General features: G+C 35.6%; 1 protein-coding gene across 2 annotated transcripts in view; it reads right to left on the reverse strand.

Annotated features, from left to right (window-relative positions):
- FAM3C (family with sequence similarity 3 member C) overlaps positions 1-25,706 on the reverse strand; it is a 47,682-nt gene that overhangs the window by 13,371 nt on the left and 8,605 nt on the right. For both annotated transcript variants that reach the window (XM_025379504.1, XM_025379505.1), the window contains 6 exons: positions 20,491-20,544; positions 16,474-16,578; positions 9,686-9,715; positions 8,868-8,991; positions 1,763-1,821; positions 531-581 (listed from right to left, as the gene is read on the reverse strand). In XM_025379504.1, coding sequence (XP_025235289.1) covers positions 531-581; positions 1,763-1,821; positions 8,868-8,991; positions 9,686-9,715; positions 16,474-16,578; positions 20,491-20,503 — 382 coding nt within the window. In that variant the 5' untranslated portion in view covers positions 20,504-20,544. The remainder of the gene's footprint in view (positions 1-530; positions 582-1,762; positions 1,822-8,867; positions 8,992-9,685; positions 9,716-16,473; positions 16,579-20,490; positions 20,545-25,706) is intronic.

The following is a 25,706-nucleotide window of genomic DNA, read 5'->3' on the forward strand; positions in this document are numbered from 1 at the left end:
TACCTAAAAAATTAGCCACAAGTCAGAGGGTAGAACTGTGATGAATAGGATTGCTTTTCTAAAACTGATAGTTTATCTTGTCTTTCTAATGCTCCTAGTTATGATATTTTTAAGACTGAAAAATCACATGTAAAAAAAATCAATTCTTATCACTTAGGAATGCTTACATTGGTTATTCTGGTTTTTTTTTTTTTTTTTTTTTAATTTTAGACAGAAACCTAAAGGAGCCCCAAACTTTTGAATTGGTTGTCCTATAGAAAACAAGATGAATTTTTTTTTTTTAAATCTCAATTTTGATACTACTGTCTTCAATTACACACCACAAAAATTTTCTTCTAAGAAGAACAAAGTATATAAAACATGAATGATAACTTAAATACAGCCAGACATTTAGTGAACAGAAAGTAAGGGAAACAAAATGAACTAACACAAATAGCATCATCATTCTCTCATTAATGGACTACATTGTATTGAGGTGATTAAGTCAGTGCCAGCAAAAGAACACAGAGTCATATGTTATTTACACTTACCTCCTCCCCACATGTCAAAATATTTAGTGTCTAATACTTCTCCTGTTTTTCCTAAAAGAGATTAAATTCATATCAAATTATGCATTTGAAATACATCATACACTGTAAAACCAATAATCTTATCCAATGATTGATGTGAATTCACTAGCAGAGAAGGAATTACTTTGAGAACAACTTAAAATCTGAATCATACGCACCTGAAATATAATTTTAAAGAGTAATTTTTAACACAACTTTCTCATTAATTTTTTAAGCCAAAGGATAAATAGAAGTTCATTACTGACTGTGGACCACTCCAATTCAGTTAGATATATTTCATCCTTGTTTCCATATTCTGTTAGTTTAACATTACTCAAAAGTAAACCTTTTACAGAAAAGAAGTATCTCCTTGAATCAGATGCCATTTTCTACATTAAATCAGTTTTTACGATAAAATTTACATTAACTTGCTCTATAAAATGTATTTTTTGCTATTAATGAAATAGACAAATAGATGCTGAACCTTTTACCTAAGGAAATGAAGAAAGTAGAAACACAAAAATTTACCTCTTGTTGTGAAAGTAGTAAAACATATTTTTCTACACTATGAAACTACAGTGGTTTCTAACCATCCTATATATCTTATAACCATCCTACACAGCTTTATGGAATACTTATTGTACCTACACAGCTTTATGGAATACTTATTGTACCAGAACAGAGAAGATCAATATGCAGTTAGGCTTTACTTCATGGTTTCAGGTTTTCAGATTTGATTTTGAAGGAAAATTTGAGATGTTCAGGATTCAATGAACTTATTCATACTAATTAAGCAATCAGAAGAATGTGGCCGATAATGAAAAATTACAATAAATTCTTCTTTGTTCCTTCGCCTACACCATTTAATAGTCCACTATCCTTTGTTATTTTACACACCTTTAATCCTGTCAACCTATCTTCCTATTATGTTAGGATTGCAAAATTTGAAGCAAGATTTTACCAATGTGATGTTAGACTCTTTGTTTTCTGACAATCTCATGGGAAGTTCTTGCATAGCAAGTTAGGATACTTTCAAGAAACACACTATAAATTCTTAGACACCAAGTCTCCACCTATAGATTTTTTGTGGGGCAGGGATGGGAGAGAGGGCTTTATCATCAAGAGCAGCACTTTCTAACCTGATCCTCTGATAGTGCATTTTACTTCGGGACAGAAAAATGATTATATCCATAAGCTAAAATAATTGTTCTTACCATTTGCCAAGGCAACATTGATCCCTCTTCCAACATTATTCTTAACACCACTCATTAAACTGAAGGGGGAGAAATTGAAATAAATTTAGAATTAAATACTGTACAATAACATATCAGAAAAATAAAGTCTTGCAAAAAAGGTTAGGAATATTATACACATTTTCAATTGTTCAGTGCTGCAGAGGAAATTAAAAAGATCTCTACTCAGAGAAGACAGTCTAATACTGAATAATTTTAAAGCAATGTCCTTAAATAATATTTCACAAATATAAATATATATTAAAAAATATTAGGCCTGAAATAATAGACCATTTTTGTGCTGCACTGCTTCAGATAACTCTTAAAACATGCACATTAGGCACATGTTCTGCCCCATTCTTCAGGTATCAAACAAAAGATAATCTCCTTTCTGCTCTCTTCAATACCAGCGTGACATGAAACAGAAGTGAGATACTACCCCCATCTTTTAAAATCTAAAAGCTAACAGAGTGAGGGAGCACTCTTTCCTGAATGTTTTACCTAATTGTGAACATTTTCCTAGTGATTATCACTGTAAAGTTCCTCCACACTAAGAAGAAATATTGCACTCATGAAATTACGGCATTGAATGACAGTCACTTACATGGTGACTACCTGAGATAATTGACTTCCACGGGCAGCTCTGACCACTAGATAAAGACAATGACACTGTAAAATGTAAGGTACCGGTGACACATCTGCTGGTTATCAGTTCAGTTTGTTCAATTGCTCAAATCAGAGTTATTAAACTAAAATTGTGAGTTCTTTTAACTCAAAACTTCAAGGTAATAGTAATACTCCCAGTGGTGTGCTGTTAAATATTTAACAACTGGTCTGTGTTTAGGACAGAGAGGCAATATGCAAAATGTGACAACACGTGCACACACATGTCCATATATTGAGAGAATCATATACACACATAGGCACATAATTTATTCTAAACTACTGATACGAAGGATGTACAGTGCACAATTTCACAAATAAAATCTACAATGTACTTTATTATAAATCTCAGTCAATTGATTCTCACAGAATGTTTTAATTGATTTTTCAGACAACTCACATCAGCAGCTAAATTATGGTTGCAATTGATGAATGAGCTCAGTTCTAACAAATGTTGGATCTATGCTAATGAGTAAGATAAAATAAAGAAAAACAAATAATGAAGATTCATGTTAAAATTCCACTTGCCTGTCAATGATGACTGAATCAGATAGTAAGTTTCCAAATACTGGAAGACTACTTCCTATATTTTTGGTGCTATCCACCATATAACAGATATAGATATGACATATTTTCCAATTTAATCTGCATAATATTTTCTCCCTCACTTGAAGACCTAAAGTCTAGAACTTGGGTCTGCAAACTTTTTCTGTAAAGAGAGAAAGCACTAAAGAAGCTATATGGAGATACACTCAAAAATACTATAAATAAATCAAAAGAAACACTTTTTTAAATGTTCATGTAACTCACAGGAAGGCAGGAAAAAGAGAAAATAAAAACAAATAATAAAATAGTAGACTTAAACCCTCATATCATCATCATTATTATAAATGAAAATAGTTTCAACATACCAAATTAAGACAGAAATTGGCACAGTGAATTAAAACAGGAACCAACTACACACTGTCTACAAGAAACTCACTTTAAATATAACCATATAGGCAGTGGAAAGTAAAAGGGTAGAAAGAGACATATCATGCAAACATTAATCAAAAGAGAAATTACAACTCAATTATAAAGAAACAATCCAATTTATCAATGGGCAAAGGGTTTGAATAGACATTTCTCCACAGAAGACATACAAATGGCCAATAAGCACACAAAAAGACGCTAGACATCACTAATCATCAGGGAAATGCAAATGAGATTTCGTTTCACACCTACTAGGCTGGCTATAATCAGTAAGTCAGATAATTACAAGTGTTGGCAAGGATGTGGAGAAATTGGAACCTTCATACACTGCTGGTGGAAATGTAAACAGATGCAGCCACTTTGGGAAACAATCTGGCAGTTCCTCAAATAATTAAACAGAGTTACCATCTGAAACAAAATCCACTCCCTGGGAGTATAAAGAAATAAAAACATATGTCCACATAAAATGTGTACATAAATGTTTCTGTAAATGTTATTCATTATAGTTAAAAAGTGGAAACAACTCAAATGTCTACCAACTAATGAATGGGTAAACAAAATGTGGTATGTCCATACAATGGAATATCGTTCAGATATAAAGGAATGAAGTTCCGATACATGATATGACATGGAGGAAGACTGAAAACATTACGGTAAGAAGCCAATCACAAAAGACCAAATATTATATACCACTTATATGAACTGTCCAAAATAGGCAAATTTATAAAGACAGAAAGTAAACTAATGGTTAACTTAGGGTTTGAGGGTGGAGAAGTGGGGCAGGACAAGAAAGGCATAGAAGGGTATTAGCTAAGGGGTACAGAGTTTCTTTCTGAGATATAAAAATGTTTTAAAATTGACTGTGGCAGAGATTGCATATATCTGTGAATATACAAAGCCACTGACTGTATAATATAAATGAGTGAAATGGATGGCATGTGAATTATATCTCAAAGCTGTTTAAAAGCACTAGTTTGGAGCACATACATTTAAAAAGTTCTATGCTTCATTACTTAACTATTGGCTCAGCTGCACCAAAGAGAAGTTTCAAAATGCATTGTTCTGTTTCCTTCAGAAATACATTCAATAAGTAAACTCTATCATTAAGAAGTAACTGCTGCGATTAACAGGTTAAGTGCCAGAGTGACTTTTCCAAGTAAAGATCATCTAGGGGTATGATGTTGCATTTTACAGACTGAAATCTACCATAAAGCAAAGAAATAAAGGTAACAAAGAAGCACAACGACATAGGCTTCCCACAAGAGGGCAGCAGCTTATCAATTTTTAAAAACTGAAATTCAAACAGAAAATCTCTAACAAATAAAAAACCCAATGAGATTTAAAATGTATAAAGGTTAGTCACCCTTACTAACACAAGTTGAGATATTTTCTTTTATCCTTCATGAATATAAGGTGCCCCTCCCCACATCTCCAGGCAAAATTCTAAAGGAAATGATTATATCATCTGTAGAAATAATTGATATCTTCAAGTATAGTTTTGTTTCAAATAGCTACTCCATGTTCTAGTTACTACCTCTTAGGATGGTTAGTTTAAAGCAGGGCTTGGCAAACTATAGCTCACGAGCCAAATCCCGCCAACTGGTTTTTTTATTTGTTTTGTTTTACTACTCATGAGTTTAGAACAGTTTTTACATTTTTCAATGGTTACATTTTAAATGATTATATAAGTACCTATATAATAATCTTGATTTTACCTCTTTGCCTTCATAGCCAAAAACATTGATCCCTTGTTAAGAAAAAAAAAAACCCTCAAAATAATCTCATATTCTTGCAGCAAACATTACCATTAAAATCAAAAGTAATGAATTATTCCTAACATCAAATTCATACAAATTGAAATCAAATGAATATATGCCTTAGATGAAAATTATAATTGGAATATAAGTCAGCTCTATGGGTGCTCTAACAAGAAAGAAAAAACCTGTATCCCAGCACTCCGGGAGGTGGAAGTGGGAAGACTGCTTGAACCCAAGAGTTCAAGACAAGCGTGGGCAACACAATGGGACCCCGTTTCCACAAAAATAGAAAAATTAGCTGTGTGTGGTGGTGTGCACCTTAGTCCTGGCTACTCAGAAGGTAGAGGTGGGAAGATCGCTTGAGTCCAGGCATTCAAAGTTGCAGTGACCTAAGATTGCGTCACTGTACTCCAGCCTGGCCAACAGAATGAGACCCTGTCTCTAGGTAAAAAAGAAAAGAAAAAAAGTAAAGTAAAAAAAAAAGCTGCAATTACTGTTTCTCCTGACACCTTAGGTTCACACCTGCGATTTTCTATTTCTAACTGAGACATTTAAAACACATCTTAATCTCCATAATATATTTTGACTTAATCTACTTATGACCACCATCCTAATCATAATTATCATCTGTCTGTATCAGAGTTTCTCAAACCTGGCCTCTCATTTTAGGAGCCTGATAATTCTTGTGGACCAGCTGACCTCTGCACTGAAAGATGTTTAACTGCATCTCTGGCCTCTACAAGGAGTACCTCCAAAGCTATGACAACCCAAAATTACAATGTCCCCTGGAGAACAAAACTGCCCCCATTGAGACAGAAGAATAGCAGTCTCCAAAATGAGTTACATGTACTCAGAGCAGGTGCTCTGAAAATATTAAATTATCTGCTTATGTTATTTTTATTATCTACTTATATATTTTAGTGAATGTATAAGCAATAAAGTCTGTTAGCAATAGCGAGGCAGTATCAAAGAGCTGTGGCAGTAACTGACAATGGCCTTCCAACTGTCCTCTCTATTCCACTTCCTTAATTATTTTACACAGCAGCCAGATAACTTTTCTCAATATAAGTAAAATCACGACATGCCTGAATCTGAAATCCTTCCACAAGCTCTCAATGCACTCAGAAAAAAAGTCTCAACCCTTTACCTGCATGGCCTACAAGTTCCTATGCAGCTTGGCCCTAATTCACTTCTCTCCAGAGCTGCCCAATCTTAGGGCCTTCGAGCAGGCTCTTTCCTCCTGTCTAGGATGGTCTTCCTTTCTATCCCTCAGATCTCAGAATACACATCACTGTCTTAGAAACTGTTCCATAACCCTCGACCAAAGGTGGACACCTCTTTCCATCCACTGTTGCCAGTACTCATCACACCCTGCCGCCCTGCAGGGCTGGAGTCACAATTTGTTTGTTTGTCTCAAAAAAAAAAAAAAAAAAAGTCTCGCTCTGTGGCCCAGGCTGGAGTGCAGTGGTGTGATCTTGGCGCACTGCAACCTCTACCTCCCAGGTTCAAGTGATTCTTGTGCCTCAGCCTCCCGAGTAGCTAGGATTACAGGCATGTGCCACCATGCCTGGCTAATTTCTGTATTTTAGTAGAGATGGGGTTTCACCATGTTGGCCAGGCTGCTCTCAAACTCCTGACCTCAGGTGATCCACTCGCTTCGGCCTCCCAAAGTGCTGGGATTACAGGCGTGAGCCACCGCAACTGGCCTGATGTCACAATTTATAAGTACATATTTGTTAAACATTTGTCACCCCTACTAAACTGTAAGTGCCATAACAGGAGGGATTATGCTCAAAAATACTTGCTGAACAGGTGAATAAATGACTCTCAAAAAACTTAAGACTCTTTCTTTGGACTTTAACCTGAGACTTGGGTATAAAAATCCCACCAAATATTTAATCTCTCAAGGTAATGGCAGAATGGTTCCTGAAATAAGGATGGATACGTGGCCTGCCTCATTTAATGGTTAAAGAAACTGAAACACAAATGCTACATGACATGCCCACCATGCTAGAAGCAAATTCTCTGGCTCTAATCCCAGTATGTATTTTACCAAGCTCCACTGTCTACACACTGTTCTCTTTTCGACCTTAGATCTTTAGCTGTTCAACTTTAGGTTGAGGGATAGAGAATAGTTTCTAAGACAGTGAAGTGTACTCTGAGAACCAAAGGACAAGAAGGAAGACAGCCAGGTGAGGAGTGAGGAAAGACCATCCTAGACAGAATAGCATGCTCCAAGGTCCCAAGATCAAGAAGATCTGGAGAGAAGTGAATAAGGGTCAGGACACATAGGAACTTGTAGGCCATGTGGGTAAACAGTTGAGCTTTTTTTCTGAGTGTGTTTTGTTGTTTACAGTTTTAATCTGTGAATAAAAAACCTGCTAGTAAAAATAGTCTGATCTCTTCTTCTCTGAACTAAAATTTACATGCATCGAGGGGGCAGAATAGATGTCCAAGGTCATCTATGGGTTAGGTATTCTAAAAGAATTTTGTTCTTGTTATTTAGAATCAAATCTGGGGTCTATTTAACCAAACAAGATAAAAAGTGGAAATGAGAATGTTTTCAAAAACCTACAAACTTCTAAAATTCAAGTGCCTTATTACATGTCAGTAAAACAGGACTATCCTAATGAGAAATCAGAAAACACATGGATTAACAGTAAATCATCATTAGAATACAGGGAAATAAAGGAAATCAGTACAGACCTTAAAGATCATCTAGCTCAAGCCCTTAATTTTACAAGAAAACTGTTGCCCCATGAGGCTCAATAAACTTCTTACGGCTAACTACCTGCAAAGGAGGCTAGGATAAAAATTTAAGAGCCTCTATATTAAAAGAAGAGGCACATAAACAGCCAGGAAAAGCTGCCTAGGTCTCCTCTCTGCTATAAAATTACCTCTTTATTCTATATAATTAGTGACAAATTTATTATTTTATATTAAGTTTAAATAAGCTCCCATGTCTAGTTTTCTAGGCAATAGCATATTAAAAGCAACCAACTAAAAGTAGGGTTTGCAATTTCAGCAGCAGGAACTTGCAAGCAACAGTTGACACTGAGGTAGGATACTAAAAATCCTAAAAATCATCCTTTAGAAAGCATTTCGACATAGGAAACCATTCAGCTTAGAGGCAAGCAGCTTGTACTGCAATGGAACTGAGGTTATTTCACACTTCAACAAGCAGCACTCAAATATTTTAAATGAAAGTTGTTGGTTTATAAGAGAACGCATTCATTGTCCAGGCCAATGTTGCAAATAGGATTTTTGCCATGATGAAAATGCTCTCTCTGCTGTTCCATTTGGTGACTATGAGCCACATGTGGCCACTGAACACCTGAAATGTGGTGATGGATATCAAGGAACTGCACTTTTAAGTGAATTAACTTTCTTCCTAATATTTAAGGATCAAAATTAAATAGCCACCTGTGTTTTGTTGCTAGTAAATGGAACAGCGCAGATCTAGAGAATTCACTCAGAGGAAATCTCTTATCTCTATCAAGCCAAATAAGTGTTATTAAAATTTAAGAACTTTAAGGCCCCTTGAATTCATGAGAAAAAAACTGTATAATAAAAACTGAAATCACTTTCCATTAATAAAGTATGCCTAATACATTTTCAAAATATCCATTAAACTCAGGTTCAACTGGCTGTAATTTAATAGCACACTTTAGAGCCTCAAGTCACCAAATACTTACACATTATCTTCCAGGCAGATTTTGGGTCCCACCACGTTGGCTGCTCCACTTGCCATTTTAAAAGCAAAATGTTTCTCAGGGCAAGCTTTTGAGATCCCACACTTATATCTGGGAGGCTTTGTAGCTTTGGGGGAGAAAATATGATTTCTTTTTAAAGAAAACAAATTAATAGACTTTCCCACACTTTATTTCAAATCTCAAACCACAAAGGGCATTATGTAAAACATCAAAATACACATATATTAAATTACAAGCTAATTTTTTCCCCTGAGGGTTTCAAAGAACCTCAAATTTTTTTTTTTTTTAAAAAACAGCAAAAAAAGGCCCACAACAGACGCCAGAACTTCCTAGGAAACAAATTAATAAAGGGCGTAAATGGGTCAAGTAATACGAACTTCATTACGGTAAATATATTTTATCTAACTATGAGTTTATTTTTAAATTTCAGGATGTGGGAGGTTCTGAATGTTACTTTGCACTTCTAGTCCATATATGCACAAAAAATCGTCACCTCCAGGATCATTACAAAAAGCCTAATGTTCCACTGACTACCTGCCCATGTACAGTATTGTCTCTTACTCCTCACACCAATTTCTGTACTTATAATAATGGAGCTGAAAAACACAAAACATCCATCATGAATAATTACCAAAAAGTATTTGGGCTGTCCAATCAAATAGCATCCTTGTAACTTTAAAAAGCCATTTCTAAATCAGTTTGTCCTCACACTGAAATACTAACACTTTGAATATAAGGTCTCATATGCCTAAGATAAGGCAGAATAAATCACACATAAAAAATTGAGATGAAATACTTACAACGTGCAGCTGTGTCCAATGCTGATCTTGCTGGAAAAAAAAATTACTTTTGTTAGAAGGAATTAGCCTATTGGCAAGTATCCACTTTTAAAATATATTTAGGCCCACAAAAATAAGTGTTCAAATAATCATTCAGTATACAATAAAACATGAATATCACTTCTTAAGAAAAAGTGAGAAAGGAACTTCACCCTGTACATTCATTATAAACTATTAAATAATTATGGAGGGTAGTATTTTATTACTGATAAAACATTTTATTTTTCCCTTTCCATTTTATTTTGAATTTTATTTACTATAAATTTAAATTTCAATCAGGAAGTTACTCTACAAAGTTACCTTTCAATGTTTATGAACATAAATTTGGTGGATATGATGGTGTTTAAAAGTTGTTGCTGCTGTATGGTGTTGTGAAGATATGCAAAAGCCCCAGAGAATATACAGGAACCTATCTTAGCGGTGAGGTCAGGAGATTGCGAGGGCCAGGGAGGGGGATGAGGAAGGTCACTACTAAAAGATTTATAATTTATCAGATCAAGGAAACCATGAGGTCAAATCTTAACTTGAATGTAGTAGTTCTTAACCTGACCATCTATCATAATTATAGTTAGGGCTTTTTAAAAGCACTAACATCTGATCCCAGCCCAAGAGATTATAACTCAGATCATCAAAGTACTGTGGACAGCCATTTCCTGATTTGACTAATAAGTATGCAGTGTGATAAATCTTAACCAGCTGTCTTGCTATAAATAGTCACACAGTTTTAGTTCTGTACTATTTTAGATAATTGTGAATTTCCTGTAGGTCCAATACTCAAACTGGTAAGCTGAAAGTTAAAAGACTGTATTGAAATGTTTAAAAAGAGGAAAATGACCAAGTAAATAAAAGTTCATTAACTCAATAGAACACTCAGTAGAATATTATGCACTATTAAAGTCATAAAGGTAATAAAACATTGAAAAAGCTTAATGCCCAGAACAAAGAAGAAAACAAACCTTATCTACACTCGGTTTGAGGGGAAAAAAAACTTTACTGGGATACAATTTCGGGAAAATCAGTTTTTTAATCATCAGGCGTTTACTAAGTAAATAACATCACCTCCATTTAATTTGTGTAAGAGTAAGGAGAGTACATGCTTTAAGGTGAAGAAACTCCTGTGAAAGATTTCTTTCCAGAAGAAAGCTCATTTTTATCCAATACACATCAAAATCAAAAGTACTTAGCCCTGTACTAAGTCTGCAATTCTGAAAATATTAGCATCCGGTGGCCAAACAGGTACATTAATTTTCATAAACAGCTGTCCAAGTATAGAATACAAGCACAACATACAAACACCAAAATCCCTCCTCTCCTACAATTTTTTCCCCTCAAACTACACTGATAGCTTTAATCCTTAATTTCTTTCTGCATATACATTTAACTGCAAGGAACAATAATAAACATTTGTTATTGCATTTCATCAATGAATGTCTTTCAGTAAGTCGGGCTAATGAATCAGAACTATTTTGTACTTTAGTTTTTAATAATGTCTCAAGTAACTTATACACTATATATCAATGGTTTAAATCTGAAAAGGTGAAAATAAATAAATTCAATAGAACATTAAGTACTTATGGCCAGGCACGGTGGCTCACGCCTGTAATCCCAGCACTTTGGGAGGCCGAGGCGGGCGGATCATGAGCTCAGGCGGTCGAGACCATCCTGGCTAACACAGTGAAACCCCGACTCTACTAAAAATACAAAAACAAATTAGCCGGACGTGGTGGCGGGTGCCTGCAGTCCCAGCTACCCAGGAGGCTGAGGCAGGAGAATGGCATGAACCCGGGAGGAGAAGCTTGCAGTGAGCAGAGATTGCGCCACTGCACTCCAGCCTGGTCAACAGAGTGAGTGAGACTCCATCTCAAAAAAAAAAAAAGAACATTAAGTACTTATTGCAGCAATACAGACAAAAATAATTTGGACTGTATTCAGTTCATTTACTAGCTAAGTATTCACACTGAAAACAAACACTACATTAACCCACAATCTGAATAAGATTGGTGAATTGTATCCGTGTTGATGTCCTGATTGTGACAGTATATTATAGTTTTGTAAGCTATTACCAATGGGAGAAAATGAGGAAACGGTATGCACCATCTCTCTGTATATTTAAATGGATTTGTAAAAGAGAATACAATCATCTTAAAATAAAGTTTCACAAAAAATTGTTTTTAAAATTCATAATTGACACTGGTAATTTCAACTACTAATTGTGGGAAAAACTGTCATTCTTCCTTTCTACAAATGTGTTTTTTCTAAAATAATATATACAATAAACATAAATCTACATAATTTATAGAAACTGTCAAGTAAGTTAAAAAATGGAAAACTGATCACCAAAAGAACTGTTTTTAATCTTATGGGTCCTTAAGATAACGATTATAGCAAGAATCCTCCTACTGGATTAAACATGTTACCCTTTCATATACTAAGATGCTACACAAATGACACAGATAACCATATATCCATCTTCCCTAAGATAGTCTGAAATGAGAATTAAAATAAAACCACACAGTTACATTTTGGCCAATTCAATAGATTGGCAACCAGTAAGGTTACAAAGTACTACACTTCAGTTTTGAAATGAAAATAACCATCTGCCCTAATAATGTCTAAATCAAATAGCTAAAATGCACACAAAACCACTTGCAGGTTCTCAACATCAGGAAAAATCAAAAAATAAAAAGTAGGAGATTAAAGTAGCTCAACATCTGTTCACAGGTGACTACCAGTGATTTTCCAACTAATACAGCTTTATGTGAATCCCACTTTGGAAATATTCCTTTCCATGTAGAAATCCTAATTCTCTGTTACCTACATTTATTTTCACTCAATCAGCATTTACCATCTGCAGCACCCAGTGCTAGATGCTGGGTGAAGCACCAAAAGATCGCCTTTAAGACTCACTCTTGGGTGAAGGGAGACAGACACAGGAAAAAGAGGAAAAAAAGAAAAAAAAATTATATAATGCAAGGCAGATTAAAAATCAGTGCCAAACTGAAATATAACTACTATGCAATTAGAAAAAATGTTCAGAAAAAAGGAGCAATATATTCTTAAAGAGGGAGGTTCAAACACAATTTATTCCAAAGAAGGGGAATTTATGCAAAGTTCTAAAAAATGAGAAAGATGTGCAGGGTGAGGAACCACGACAAGCAAAGGCCAGGGTAGAAAGGACAGGAGGGGATTTGAAGCTGTATGCAGACTGGCACAACAGTGTGACCCACGCAGGAAGGAGGGGTGAAGAACAGCTGAGAAGGGCAGGCTGGGGGATTTGGGTGCCAACCTAAGTAAGGAGTTTGGACTTTATCCTCTAGTAACTGGAAATAGTAAAGATTACTGAGTTTTAAGAAAATGGCTCTGAAAGTGGCGAGATAGGCAGATATCAGAGATGAGATAAGACATAGGAACATCATTATGATGGTCATAAAAACAGTCCAGATTAGAGACGAAGATCCAAACGGGGCCAAAGATGGGGGACAAAGGATGAGGACAGACATGACTGGTATCACCGGAGAGGAACCACCAGCTGCATGTGCACAGTGACTATACCACACTGTAGCTTCACCCAACCTTCTCTTCAATCTTCTAAAAACAGTGGGTCTTTTCCCATGTAACTTCTATTTGTTCCAATGGTCCCACTGCCTCCCTTCTCCCAAACATCCTCCTTTCCTTGCTGGTTCAGTCTCTTGGCGTTCATTTGTCCTTCACTGAACTTTCATCCAAGGCCTATAGACAAGTGAAAGTCTATTACGCTAAAAAAGAAGAATACGTGCAACCTGCTTTTGAGTCAAACTACCATCTCATAAGCTGCTTCTCTTACCATCAACGTGTCTTAGAAGAATTAACTATCCACACTGCTTCCAAAGCCACATGGAACAAGTCCTCTATGCCTTCCATATAGTTTCCACTCCATCATTCAAATGAAACCAGATGTGCTCTCAAAGGCCACCAGGCTGGCCACTACGTAGTAATACAAGTACACAGACCAGAACAAGTAAAGTAATCTCTCACTATACTTTGCAATAACTACTTTTATGCTGGAACCTGGATGCTTCATTTTAGGATGTGTGCTGAAAAACAAACAAGTTTAGGAGGAAAATAACCAGTTTATCAAGAGAAATGGCTGAAAGGGAGGATTCCATTACTAGAAAGGATGAAAACTTGTAAAGGAAGGTCTGGCGGACAATGACTACGATGTAACTGAGGGATCACTGATGAAGAAGGGGCTCTAGCCGGCAGAGACAAGATCAGTGAACTGAAATTACTTGGGAGTACAAAAGGCAGAATTCAGTGCAATATAGGTTAAGTATCCCTTATCCAAAATGCTTAGGACCAGAAGTATTTTGGATATGGGATTTTTTCAGATTTTAGAATATTTGCATTATACTTACCAGTCGAGCATCTCTAATCCAAAAATCTGAAATCTAAAATGCTCCAAAGAGCATTTTCTTTTGAGCGTCATGTTGATGTTCAAAAAGTTTCAGATTCTAGAGCATTTCAGATTTTGAATTTTCTGATTAGGGATGTTCAACCTGCACAAGAAAGTACCTTTAAGGAGTTCTGTAAGAAAAGTCACCTGAAAAGGTTTATGCCAAAACTGAAGACTACATATCAGAATTGTCCAAAGCCTTGATACTCAGTATGCAATCCATGGACAGGGATCTCAACATCACGTTGGAGCTGTTGGAAACGCAGAATCTCAGGCCCCACTCCAGACACCAACTCAGAAACCTGCATTTACCAAGATTCTCTGGAGATTCTTGTGGAATTAAAGTTTGAGAAAAACTGGAATAACAGTCTTGAGATTAAATGTGAAAGGGAGTGATATGGTTTGGCTGTGTCCCCACCAAATCTCATCTTGAAATGTAGTTCCCATAATCCCTATGTGTCATGGGAGGGACCTGGTGGGAGACAATTGAATCCTGGGGGAAATTACCTCCATGCTGTTCTCACAATAGTGAGTTCTCACAGGATCTGATGGTTTTATAAGGGACTTTCCCCTCACTTCACTCTGCACTTCTCCTTTCCGCCACCAATAACAACATGTTTGCTACCCTTCTGCCATGATTGTAAGTTTCCTGAGGCCTCCCCAGCCCTGCAGAACTGTCAGACAATTAAACCTCTTTCCTTTATAAATAACCTAGTTTGGCGTATTTCTTCACAGCAGCATGAGAACCTAATACGGAAACTGAATTAGGTCTTGGGGATTTTTCTTTTCAAATATGAATTTATGGAAAGCAAAAATCGGTAGCCCAGAGATCTCAGTTCTTTCATTTGACTTCTGCCTACTAGATCAAAATATGGTTTCTAGGGTTTATAGTCTCACTTTTCATGCTTAATTATTTAATATTATAAGCAACAACTTAGTCATAGTTTACTCAATGCAGGTACAAGGATCTATGAAGAATCTCATGGTTTCTCTAGCTTCAATAATAAAAGTCTACAAAAACAGTTTCCAGAAGAGATTCAGAATTATAGTCAGGTGCCGTCTAATGACGTTTTGGTCGACGACAGACCAGAGAGTGGTAGTGTCATCAGATTATAGTACTGCGTTTTTACTGTACCTTTTCCAAGTTCAGATACATACTTACCATTGTGTTCAACTGCCTACAGAATTCCGTACAGTAACATGCTGTACAGGTTTGTAGCCCAGGAGGAACAGGTTATACAATGTAGCCAAGGTGTGTGGTAGTCTATACCATCTAGATTTGTGTAAGTATACTCTATGATGTTCTCACAGTGACAAAAATCACCTAATGATGCATTTTTCAGAATGTATCCCCATATTAGATGACGCATGACTGTAATCTTATATAGCGCCTTGGTTAAATAATTGTTTTCCACTTTAATATGTCAAAATTAAATTCTATTATTCAGTCTCATCATGGTATATTTATAGAAAAGAAATGCATACTTGGCAATTATTTGAGATTCAATGAGATACTCACACACAATCATCTACAATAGCACTATGTATAACTGGTTCATCTGAAAACATTTCAAATGTTATTTTATGAACGTAAGGATTCTGTTAAAAAACTGGGTTAAGGTACCTTATAATGGTACATTTACAGTATGGCAACATTAAATGAGTGGGTTAGAAAAAGAATGCCACAGAGGGAAAATAAGGGTAAGAAAGCACCATGGATTTCTTTCTTTTTTTTTTTTAAGAGATGAGGTTTTACTCTGTCACCCAGGCTGGAGTGCAGTACGGCATGATCATAGCTCACTGCAGCCTGGAACTCCTGGGCTCAAGTGATCCTCCCATCTTAACCTCCTGAGTAGCTGGAATTACAGGTGCAAGCCACCACAGCCAGCTGCAAGATGGATTTCTATGGCTGGTATCTAAAATGCATTACTGTGACTCCTAATCATATGGTTAACTGAGGGCTAGATTTGGCTTCAAGTTTTCTAGCAGCCAGCTCAAACAGGAAAACAATTTAAGCCTGGAGGTATTTTATGTTTTAGAATGTGCACTTAGAATGCCATGATTAATGCCCCTAAAAATGTGTAAAATACTCATTACATATATTCAAAATGTTGAATAGAAAGAAGATTCATGTTTTATACTAAATTAATTCCAAGATATCTTATTATATACTGTAAAATACTCTAACAAATCACATTTATGGATATGTAACAATTACATTTCCTTTTCTAGCACTGAGTGACTCAGTGCTGGTAACTGATAAAGCTTTAGGCCACATCAAAAATAAGATTTAAGAAAGGAACAAAATAAAACTTACCAAATAGATTTCCTAAACTTGCATCCATTTTTATTTCAAATACTTGAGAAATAACATAAAATGTCAGTAAAAACACTGCCACAGCTACCACCAATTTTGCAGCACCTAAAAGGCAGAAATATTTCAGCATAACTTTGTAAGCCCACAGAACATTTATTCTGCATTTCTATGAAAAACGTTTATAAATTTTTTTAAGGTTAATAAATTTCTACTTTGTATCTATTAGATCTTAATTTTACATAAGCTACACAAAAATTATACAAACAATTCATCAAGAGAAAGAATTTTCCTGACCAAAGAATTCTCAGATTTTCTAGCTATCTAGACAAAGGACTGCTTGAACCATCTGCCTACTTTTACATGCAAAAAAATTACCCACTAGTTGCTGACAACAAAAACGTGTCATGACTAATGGAACATCACCAAGTTTGTTGAATGGCAGATTCCTTATCCTTCACAAAAATAAGGAGCAATACCATATAGGATTTTTCAAAAACAGTGGACCTTCTGGGGATGCTAAGGCCACAATGTCCACTAAGCAAGGAATTCTCAAGTGACATGTTACAGATTTATTGTCCTATCGCTAACCAACACATCTCCTGGAGCTATGTAGGCTCTCCTGGTATGGTGATCAACAAAGCCTTCCTCTTCATACTTAACACCTTAGTACCTTAAGACAGGCCTTCTCCATTCCTGCAGGATATAATTTGGTATCTATCACATATGCTTCATAACACGGTTACATGGAAAGCTCCAAGTGGGCAGACTCTTCAATGAAGTTATGATGCTCAGAAAGCCACCGCTTCTCACAGCCTACTCATTTCTGTTTAGAAACACTCTACTGATGACTATGTGGGGAGCGGGGCAGGGAATATGTAGAAAATCTCTGCGTCTTCCTCTCAAATTAGCTGTGAACCTAAAACTGCTCTAAAAATAATAAAGTCTTAAAAAATCCAAAAGCAACACTATTAATGTAGAAATGAAAGAGCAATGAGGAAGTCTAACTATAATACTAATCAATCCCTGCCTCCCTTTTCCATTTTCTACCTTGTCCCCTCCAAAATCTGCTTCCTATTTTCAAGAGCAACTTACAAGTTGCCTATATTTTTAGTGCATAAGAGAGAAAATTCTGTTAGGCTTTGAACTCTTCTCCCCAGGATCTAGCAGAGTGCACTGTATACAGTAACACTATCAACAATTGTTTGCTAGTAGATAAATGGTAACAGGTGGCATAGTCCTTCTTGATCATTTAAGACTAAGACCAAGAGCTCAAAAATTACATGTCACATGATAGTCTTAACATCTTATTTTCTAGCAATCATAGGCACATGCAACCAGAGATAACTTTTCCCTGTCCCATAAAACAATCATATGAACATTTCATTGTTCAAAACTGAAAAATTAAAACACCAAGACGATAACACAAATATTCTAAATTCTATACCAAGCTAAATGTAAGGTTACATGAAAAAAAGCTATATACAGCAGCATGGATGAAGCTGGAGGCCATTACACTAAGCAAACTAACACAGGAACAGAAAACCAAATAGCACATGTTCTCATTTATAAGCAAAAGCTAAACACTGAGAAGGGAACATATAAACATAAAGAAGGGAACAACAGACTCTGGGGACTACTTGAGGGTGAAGGGTGGGAAGAGGATAAGATCAAAAAACTACCTATCAGGTACTATGCTTACTACCTGGATGATGAAATAATCTGTACACCAAACCCCTGTGACACTCAATTTATTTTCGCTAGATAACAAACCTGTTCATGTACCCTTGAGCCTAAAAGTTTTTAAAAAGCTATATACAAACATTTTTAATATATATATATATAATACTCACATACACTGTTTACTTAGTGTCTTCTGTAGAACTAATTGCTTTATAAGTATAATCTGATTTGCATAGCATTTCAAGGCATTATTTTCCTTTCACAAATAAGGAAAACAGGGCTAAAATTTTACATTATTTGCCTAAGGTCATATAACTAGTCAGCAGCAACACTGAGTCTTAAACCAAGACCTATTCACTTATACTGAACCATCAGAGGAACTAGGAGGAAAGAAAAGCTATAAGCGAGACAAAAGTCAGAAGTGGAGAAACTAGCAGAGTCTCCATGGGGTTAGAGTTCTGGAACTTCTGTTATAGAGATCACCCCCAAAGCTGGCCTGAGTCCAGAACCAGCATCCCATTCTGGACTTGATGGAGCCTAACCATACCAACCACAATTCCCATTCTTAGTTTTCCATAAGATTCCCTCTTCCTCTTAGTCCCAGACAGCACTATTCTGAGTGTGTTCCAGTTTTTCACAGGCCAAAAAGTACAAACTGCAGACATTCATGCCTCACTGTAAGAAGAATGGCTATGAAAATATTTAAAAGCAATCAGATTAAAAAAAAAATTAGAAGAGATTAGTTAAGAGCAATAAACTAATACCTAATTATCCTTATTCATTCATTCAAGGCAGTTCCCTTAAGACCTATACTAGGAACAGTGCCAAACACAAAATAAGCACGCAGTGAATAATTACTCATCAATTAACTCGGGAATTGTCAGAATCAGAGAAACGGACTAAATGACAAACTTAATTTCAAATAACATGAATTTAAAATTACGTGAGAAACAGTTACTTTATTTCAAATTGCCATGCTTAAATAATGTACTTTAGAAATCATCTGGAGACATGAAATCACAAATAGTAAGTCCTGCTGTACTCAAAGAACAACCCCCCCCCCCCCGCCCACACACACACGCACACAGAAAGACACTGCAACACATTTATTTAAACCACAAACAAGCTCTTCGTTTCTGAGAATATTTTTCTTCAACAATTGTACAGTTACTTTTTTAAAAAATGCTTTATAATTTCACAAGAGATTCAGTTTTTCAAGTTTCTACAAAAGCATTTGTAACAGCCCTCAGTTATGTTTAATAATCATGATGTTTAATCAATTGCGCCTGATTCTACACAATTATGACCACAGTATGAAGACTGGTTTGTTCACCCAGCTTGACTTTAGGCATTTCTAAGAGATGCTCCTTTAGGAAAATAATTGGTTTGCTGGTGAGATGATAATTAAGAAAAAAACTATCTTGATTTTGAGAAATTACAAGTTACCTATGTTGGGCACCAAGCTTAGTAGAAATTTCCATGTAAAGTATGCATTTCTTCTAGGGTTTTGGTTGATGGGAAGGGTGGGGAAAAACAGACTTATTTTTACCACACACACAGGAAGAGGTCATCAGCCCCTCCAGTTATTTATAAACGTGTCTTTTTAGAATATTTAAATATAACTACCTTAATATATGAACATCCAATGGTGTTTTTCAATTTTCTCAATATGCTGCTTAATAAACAGATTAAAGTTCTTACACATAATCTCACCTATGCAGATTAAACTTGAACAAATACTGAGCAAAAACATGTATTTTATCGAATCCTTCACACACATCTTAAGTACATACATGAGAGACATTTAAACTTTAAAACTTTATAACTCATTTTTCTCAAGAAGCTAGAACATAGCAAAAACAAAAATCAGCCTCCCTAGGTTGTCAAACCATTCTTTATATGGGCGTTATATATAGTATTTGGATTTTTTTTTTCAGATTTCAGAATATTTGCATCATACTTACCAGCTGAACATCCCAAATCTGAAAATCTGAAACCCTAAATACTCAAATGAGCATTTCCTTTGAGCATCATGTTTTGCTGCTCATAAAGTTTTGGATTTAGGAGCATTTCAGATTTTCAGATTTAAGATGCTCAATGTGTAATTTCAACAAAAGACGTGAACAACAACAACAAAACACTTATGTAATATTGACTAAATGTCCAATTTGTGATCAGCCAACTACCTAAAAATGAAGGGCTGGATGATTTAGTTTATTATATTTCAGCTTAACTTTCTCAATATGGAGAAAGATTATTTAACCTCTCCTTCAGTCATTCTTTAACAAACAGGTTACACAAAAAGTACAATTACTTCTACTAAATTAAATATCTTACCTGCTACCCTCATGTTTGGTTTTTCAGTCTATGGCACTTTTCATTAATATGCTCCTAAAAAATCAAAACAAAAAGCAAATATCATTAGCTCTAGAACAAACATTCCTCCTTAGATTGAGTTTGAAATGGGGCATATAAACTAGTAAATTTTATGACATTTCTAAGTACTATGCCAACATTGGCATTTAAAAAAAAAAAAATCTCATCACTGGGCCTGTCTCCTTCCACTGGACCATAAGACCTCAAGGAGGGTCTGTCCTATCCTTCTGTGTTCTCAGCTCTCTAACTGAATGACCAAAGAGTAAAAGTGTGTTATCAAGCTTGTGAATAGAAGAGAACGCCTTCTTATTCTCATGGATTATGCATCTATAAGAAACTTTTGATATTCAGCTCCAAACCTTCAGTTTGCAGATGATGTCCAAAGAGGTTACGCTGCTTATCCAGTTGTGGAACAAATTATTTGTGGACATGGGGCTAGAATTCAGGTCAGCTGGCTCACTCCAGTACATGATGCCGCTTCAGTTTTGATATGACACAAGTGCCACTACCATAAGCATTTACAGCAAGGGCTTCCTATTTCAATACCAGGGACCTCTTCATGTTTTTCAATTTAAGTTTGTAAAATAATATGTTAAGAAGTACAGAATTGCACTTGTAAATATCCCAGCAATTATCATGATTGACAGAGTAATCAAATGGATCAACTGTTCTTTGATATTACTGTAATATCAACAAGAAACGGATGCTGGAAAAAAAAAAATCTGTATGTGCATGGGTGTTTTCCTCCTAAGAAATAACTCAAGATAGGTGACATTTTGAAAAGAAAATGAAAAAATAAGTAAGCTTGATAAGAAAGCCATCTTCAAGTTTAGCTGGAGAGCTTCCACAGTCAACTCAATCTATTGTAAAGGAATGGAATTCAAAAGGAAATTTTGATGGATGAATCACATTTGCCAGGAGTACATATCTCTCTATTTTAGATTGTATTTTGATATTTATGTTTCAATATTGTTGCCTGATCTAGCAATTCACAGAATGTGTCAAGAAAATAATAATAATGGCACATCCCTGAAGGACACTGAAAAGAAGTGAGACATGCACTTTTTTTGTTCACTGGACTAGGCAGGTGGGCTTCCGGGGGGCTCTGGGGGGCGGGGGAGTCTGGACAGCACCCAGAAGTCCAATGCTCTTAGGCTAGCTCTCTTTCTTCTGCACAACATACCATAAAGAAAAAATGACACTTAAACTGAGTTGTGCGTTACTGATTTCCTTTGTTAATTATCTGAACACCTTCCACGTAATAGAAAAAGTCAATGTTATATATTTATTTTAACTACTTAGCCACAGGCTAGGAAAATACTAAAAGGAAACAAGGTACTGAAGTATGTACAAACCATCACATAAAAGCAGAAAAAAAAACCCTCAGCTTTTTAAATGAAAACCCCAACTGGTTATAAATCCTCTGTTGGCTTCTGGCAAAATTGAACTCAGCTTTCACAACACATACATGCTTTTACTGCCAGCTAACATTCCAGAATAACTTCACTCTTACCTGAGTGTGACCTAGGAAAATTTCTTTGAAAGTGTGATAAGAAGTTACACACCAGGTACTTTATGTTCTATCTCACTGTTTCCATGGTCTGCTCAGGCCACACCTTATGGTGGCTGCTGCATGTACCCGCCACCTATTTGTATCTCCCAACAAGCCTGGGTCTAAACTCATCCCTAAGACCACAATATAAGCAATGATGATTGTCTAGCTGAATACAACTGTTCTCAGTTAAAATTTCTCAGATAATTCACATTTAGTAAAATTTCTAAATTAAAATCTCATTAAATTAAATCTCAGTCATAACATGCCTCAATTAATTTCCTTAAGAGCAAACTAATGATTGAAGAACCTAAATCAGCATAGGAGTATTGAACATATTTGAGAGCAAATCAAGGAGCATCTATGTATGATGATAATGTGCTAATTCTAAATCATTCCTATTTGTCTTCTTAGAGGGGATATGTAAAAGCAAAGAAAATATTTACATACAATAATCTTATAGGGAGGAGGGAAGCAAAAACTTAATAGAAACTTCGGGCTGAAAACCATCAATAATTTAAAAAGGATTGAACAGGTCCAGAGAAAAGGAACACAACAGTAAAGGGAGAAAAAGGCCTTTGCTAGAATTTCAGAACTCTAAATCTAGAGGCAACAGGTGAAAGGGCTTATATATAAGTATGTTCATTAAAAGGTAGAAATATAGATATTAGAGCCACTTACCCAAACCAGAAAATGAGTCATAGAAGGATATTTTTAGGATGGAAAAAAAAAACAAACCCAAAACTCAACTTGGATAGTACATTTATACATTTGCTCCAAAATGTGTTACATAGGCCAAAATTTGTTTTAGTGTTTTTGATAAATATATGTCACTGAACCAAATCCAGCTGCTAATATGTAAGGTTCATAATCACCTAAGATTCAACAGCAAGGACAGCCACCACGATGCCCCTGGGCAATGAAACACTAAGCTGGAAAGAGCGCCTGAACTAGGGCCTCAGGGGGACGTACTAAACTTCTTTACATGGTTTACAATTTAAACATTCCTTTGGCCCCACGATCTACTCTAATTTGGTGAAGTTTTGTTACTCAGGTAGAAATCAAGCTACTATGTGAATAAGGAGTCATTGTTCCAGAATCAATTAACTTCAGGAACAACAGAGTGAAATCAAAGGTCAAGTGATACTTCCATTATTTCCTTGAGAAGTGGACTAAATCACGTAAACCACAGAAACATCATTCTATACTGATAAAATTCGTCATAAAAAAATTATTTACCAGGAGGGGGATGTCTTGCCAGTTAACATAAACCAAGTATGAATACATACTTATATGTCAGTGCAATTCACACACATCCTTATTTTATGTAATCTTCCCACCAGCCTCTAGTTGCTGGGGGTATTAAAACAGCAGCATAGATAAGATCAGGGGATTTCGCAAGGGTCACATGAAGGGTAAGTAAGAAGCTCACACTACAAACAAATCCACTTCCTTTTCACTCCAGCTGTTCGCTGACACACTCTAATATAAGAGGCTTGTTGACAAAATGTCATGCCAATCAACTTGGCTTTTGCAAACTGCTTTGGGAATTGCTGCAGACTATCCACTCCAGCAATTTAACAGTATGTCAAAATGACTAAGCTTGTGTATTAGAACCCCTGCTTGAAATGGAAATGATACAAGAAAATGAAACGTACAAATACACCCTTTGACGTACATACTTAACAAACAGCACTTAATTAAACCAGAGGAAAATACAAGTTATCCTCTACAAATAGAGAAACTATCATTCAATTCAATCCAACTTCAACTCAGTGCTGGACAAATGACAATTTTAACTGAACCAACTTAGAAAGTTCCCATGATTCTAATAAGGGATTCTAATAAGTAAGGGAGAATTCGCCTTCTTTGCCTATCTTTAAACTGAGACAACGCCTTCAGACTCAGACCAGACTATACCATTCATTCTCCTGGACTGTCAGAGCTTGCCAGCTTGTCAGATCTTGGACTTCCCACCTTTCATAACCTCATGAGGCAATCCCTTATAACATACACACACATATACATGTATACACACACACACACACAAAAAAAAAATCATACACCTGTATACAAATAAAGCTATCTCCATATGTATAAAGAATATATGCCTATATATCTAGAGCTGTATCTATATATACACACACACACACATATATATAATTGGCTCTATTTTTCTATAGAACTCAGACTAATACAGACCAGCTCAAGAACAGAATGTAAAAAAATTAAATTTTTATCCCCAGAGCATTTAAAGTAGAAGAGAAAAATGAGATTATAGCAAAATCAAAAGAATGCTACAACTAAAAGAGTCACTAGGGTAGGTTACTCTGACGTTACATTTACAAACAAAAGCATGGTATTTTTTAAAAAACCTGTTTGCTATAAATAACTACTTTTATGTGAGTAAAACAGGGCAACCGTTGGCAAACTTTTCTGTAAAAGGGCCAGATGGTAAATATTTTTAGGCTTTATGGACCACACAATCTCTATTGCAATTACTCCACTCTGCAGTTGTAGCTAGAAAGCAACCATAGCCAACATGTGAACGAATGGGTCTAATTATATTCTAATAAAGCTTTCTTTATGGACACTGAAATTTAAATTTCATAAAACGTTCATGTGTCACAAAATTATCCTTCTTTTGATTGTTTTTAACCCACTTAAAAATGTGAAAACCAGTTGTGGCTTGTGGGCCACAGAGGCCTAGAGGTTGTACTTTGTCAACCCTTAATAAAAAGAAATAAAAATACAAAATTTAAAAATAAAGGAATAAACACCTTTCCCAACCAGGCCCTAACAGTCCAACTTTTTTTGCTGGGCTATGTGCAGGACATACAACTTCCACATGCTTCGAGAGGTCCTCTTAGAAGCACTACTACGGAAGTAGGACAGATGAAACAATCCTAATTTCTATGCTCCATACGTGTTCATCAAACAGTTTCATAATCTGCTCTCCATGGAAAGAAGCATAATTCCATGAGAAACAACAGAATGGATCCTCTTCAAAAGGAAGAAAAAAGTCCTTCCCTTCCTGTAGATGAAGCTATCCATCTATAGCAAAGTTGGAAATCAATCTAGACGCTGTTATGTTTCCAAACCAACCCCAGGGAATGTAAAGAAACCAATAAAAATTAATCTTACTATATTATACTTCAGTAACTATAAAATTATGTTCTTGGGAAAAAACTGACATTACTATTTCCTTTATGTGGGTGTTTATAAGGGATTGTTTTTATGATAGGCTTAAAAAAGAGTGAGGTAAATGTACATTTAATGCTTAACAAACTTCTAAAATTCCAAATATTAAGCTTTAAAAAACCTTGTCTTTAATAACAAGTTATTACTATTGCATATACAGACTGCTGTCAAGTACCCTGTCTCCCCTGAATGCAACTACACACAAAACTTTGCAAAGCTGGCTACATTTCTGAAATAACAAAACGGAAAGGAATAAGATGACTGCATCTGAAAAAATACTAACATTTAAAAACTCAGTAGGATATCTGAGCTGCTATCATTGTGTTAGAAATATTGTAACTTTAACAAAATTTGGTATTTTTAACACTAAAGGCTCGAAAGAAAAATCCAGTTACTAACTTGAGAAAGTATTTAATACTAGCAG

The sequence above is a fragment of the Theropithecus gelada genome, chromosome 3 (genome assembly GCF_003255815.1).
Source record: "Theropithecus gelada isolate Dixy chromosome 3, Tgel_1.0, whole genome shotgun sequence".
Lineage (NCBI taxonomy): Eukaryota > Metazoa > Chordata > Mammalia > Primates > Cercopithecidae > Theropithecus > Theropithecus gelada.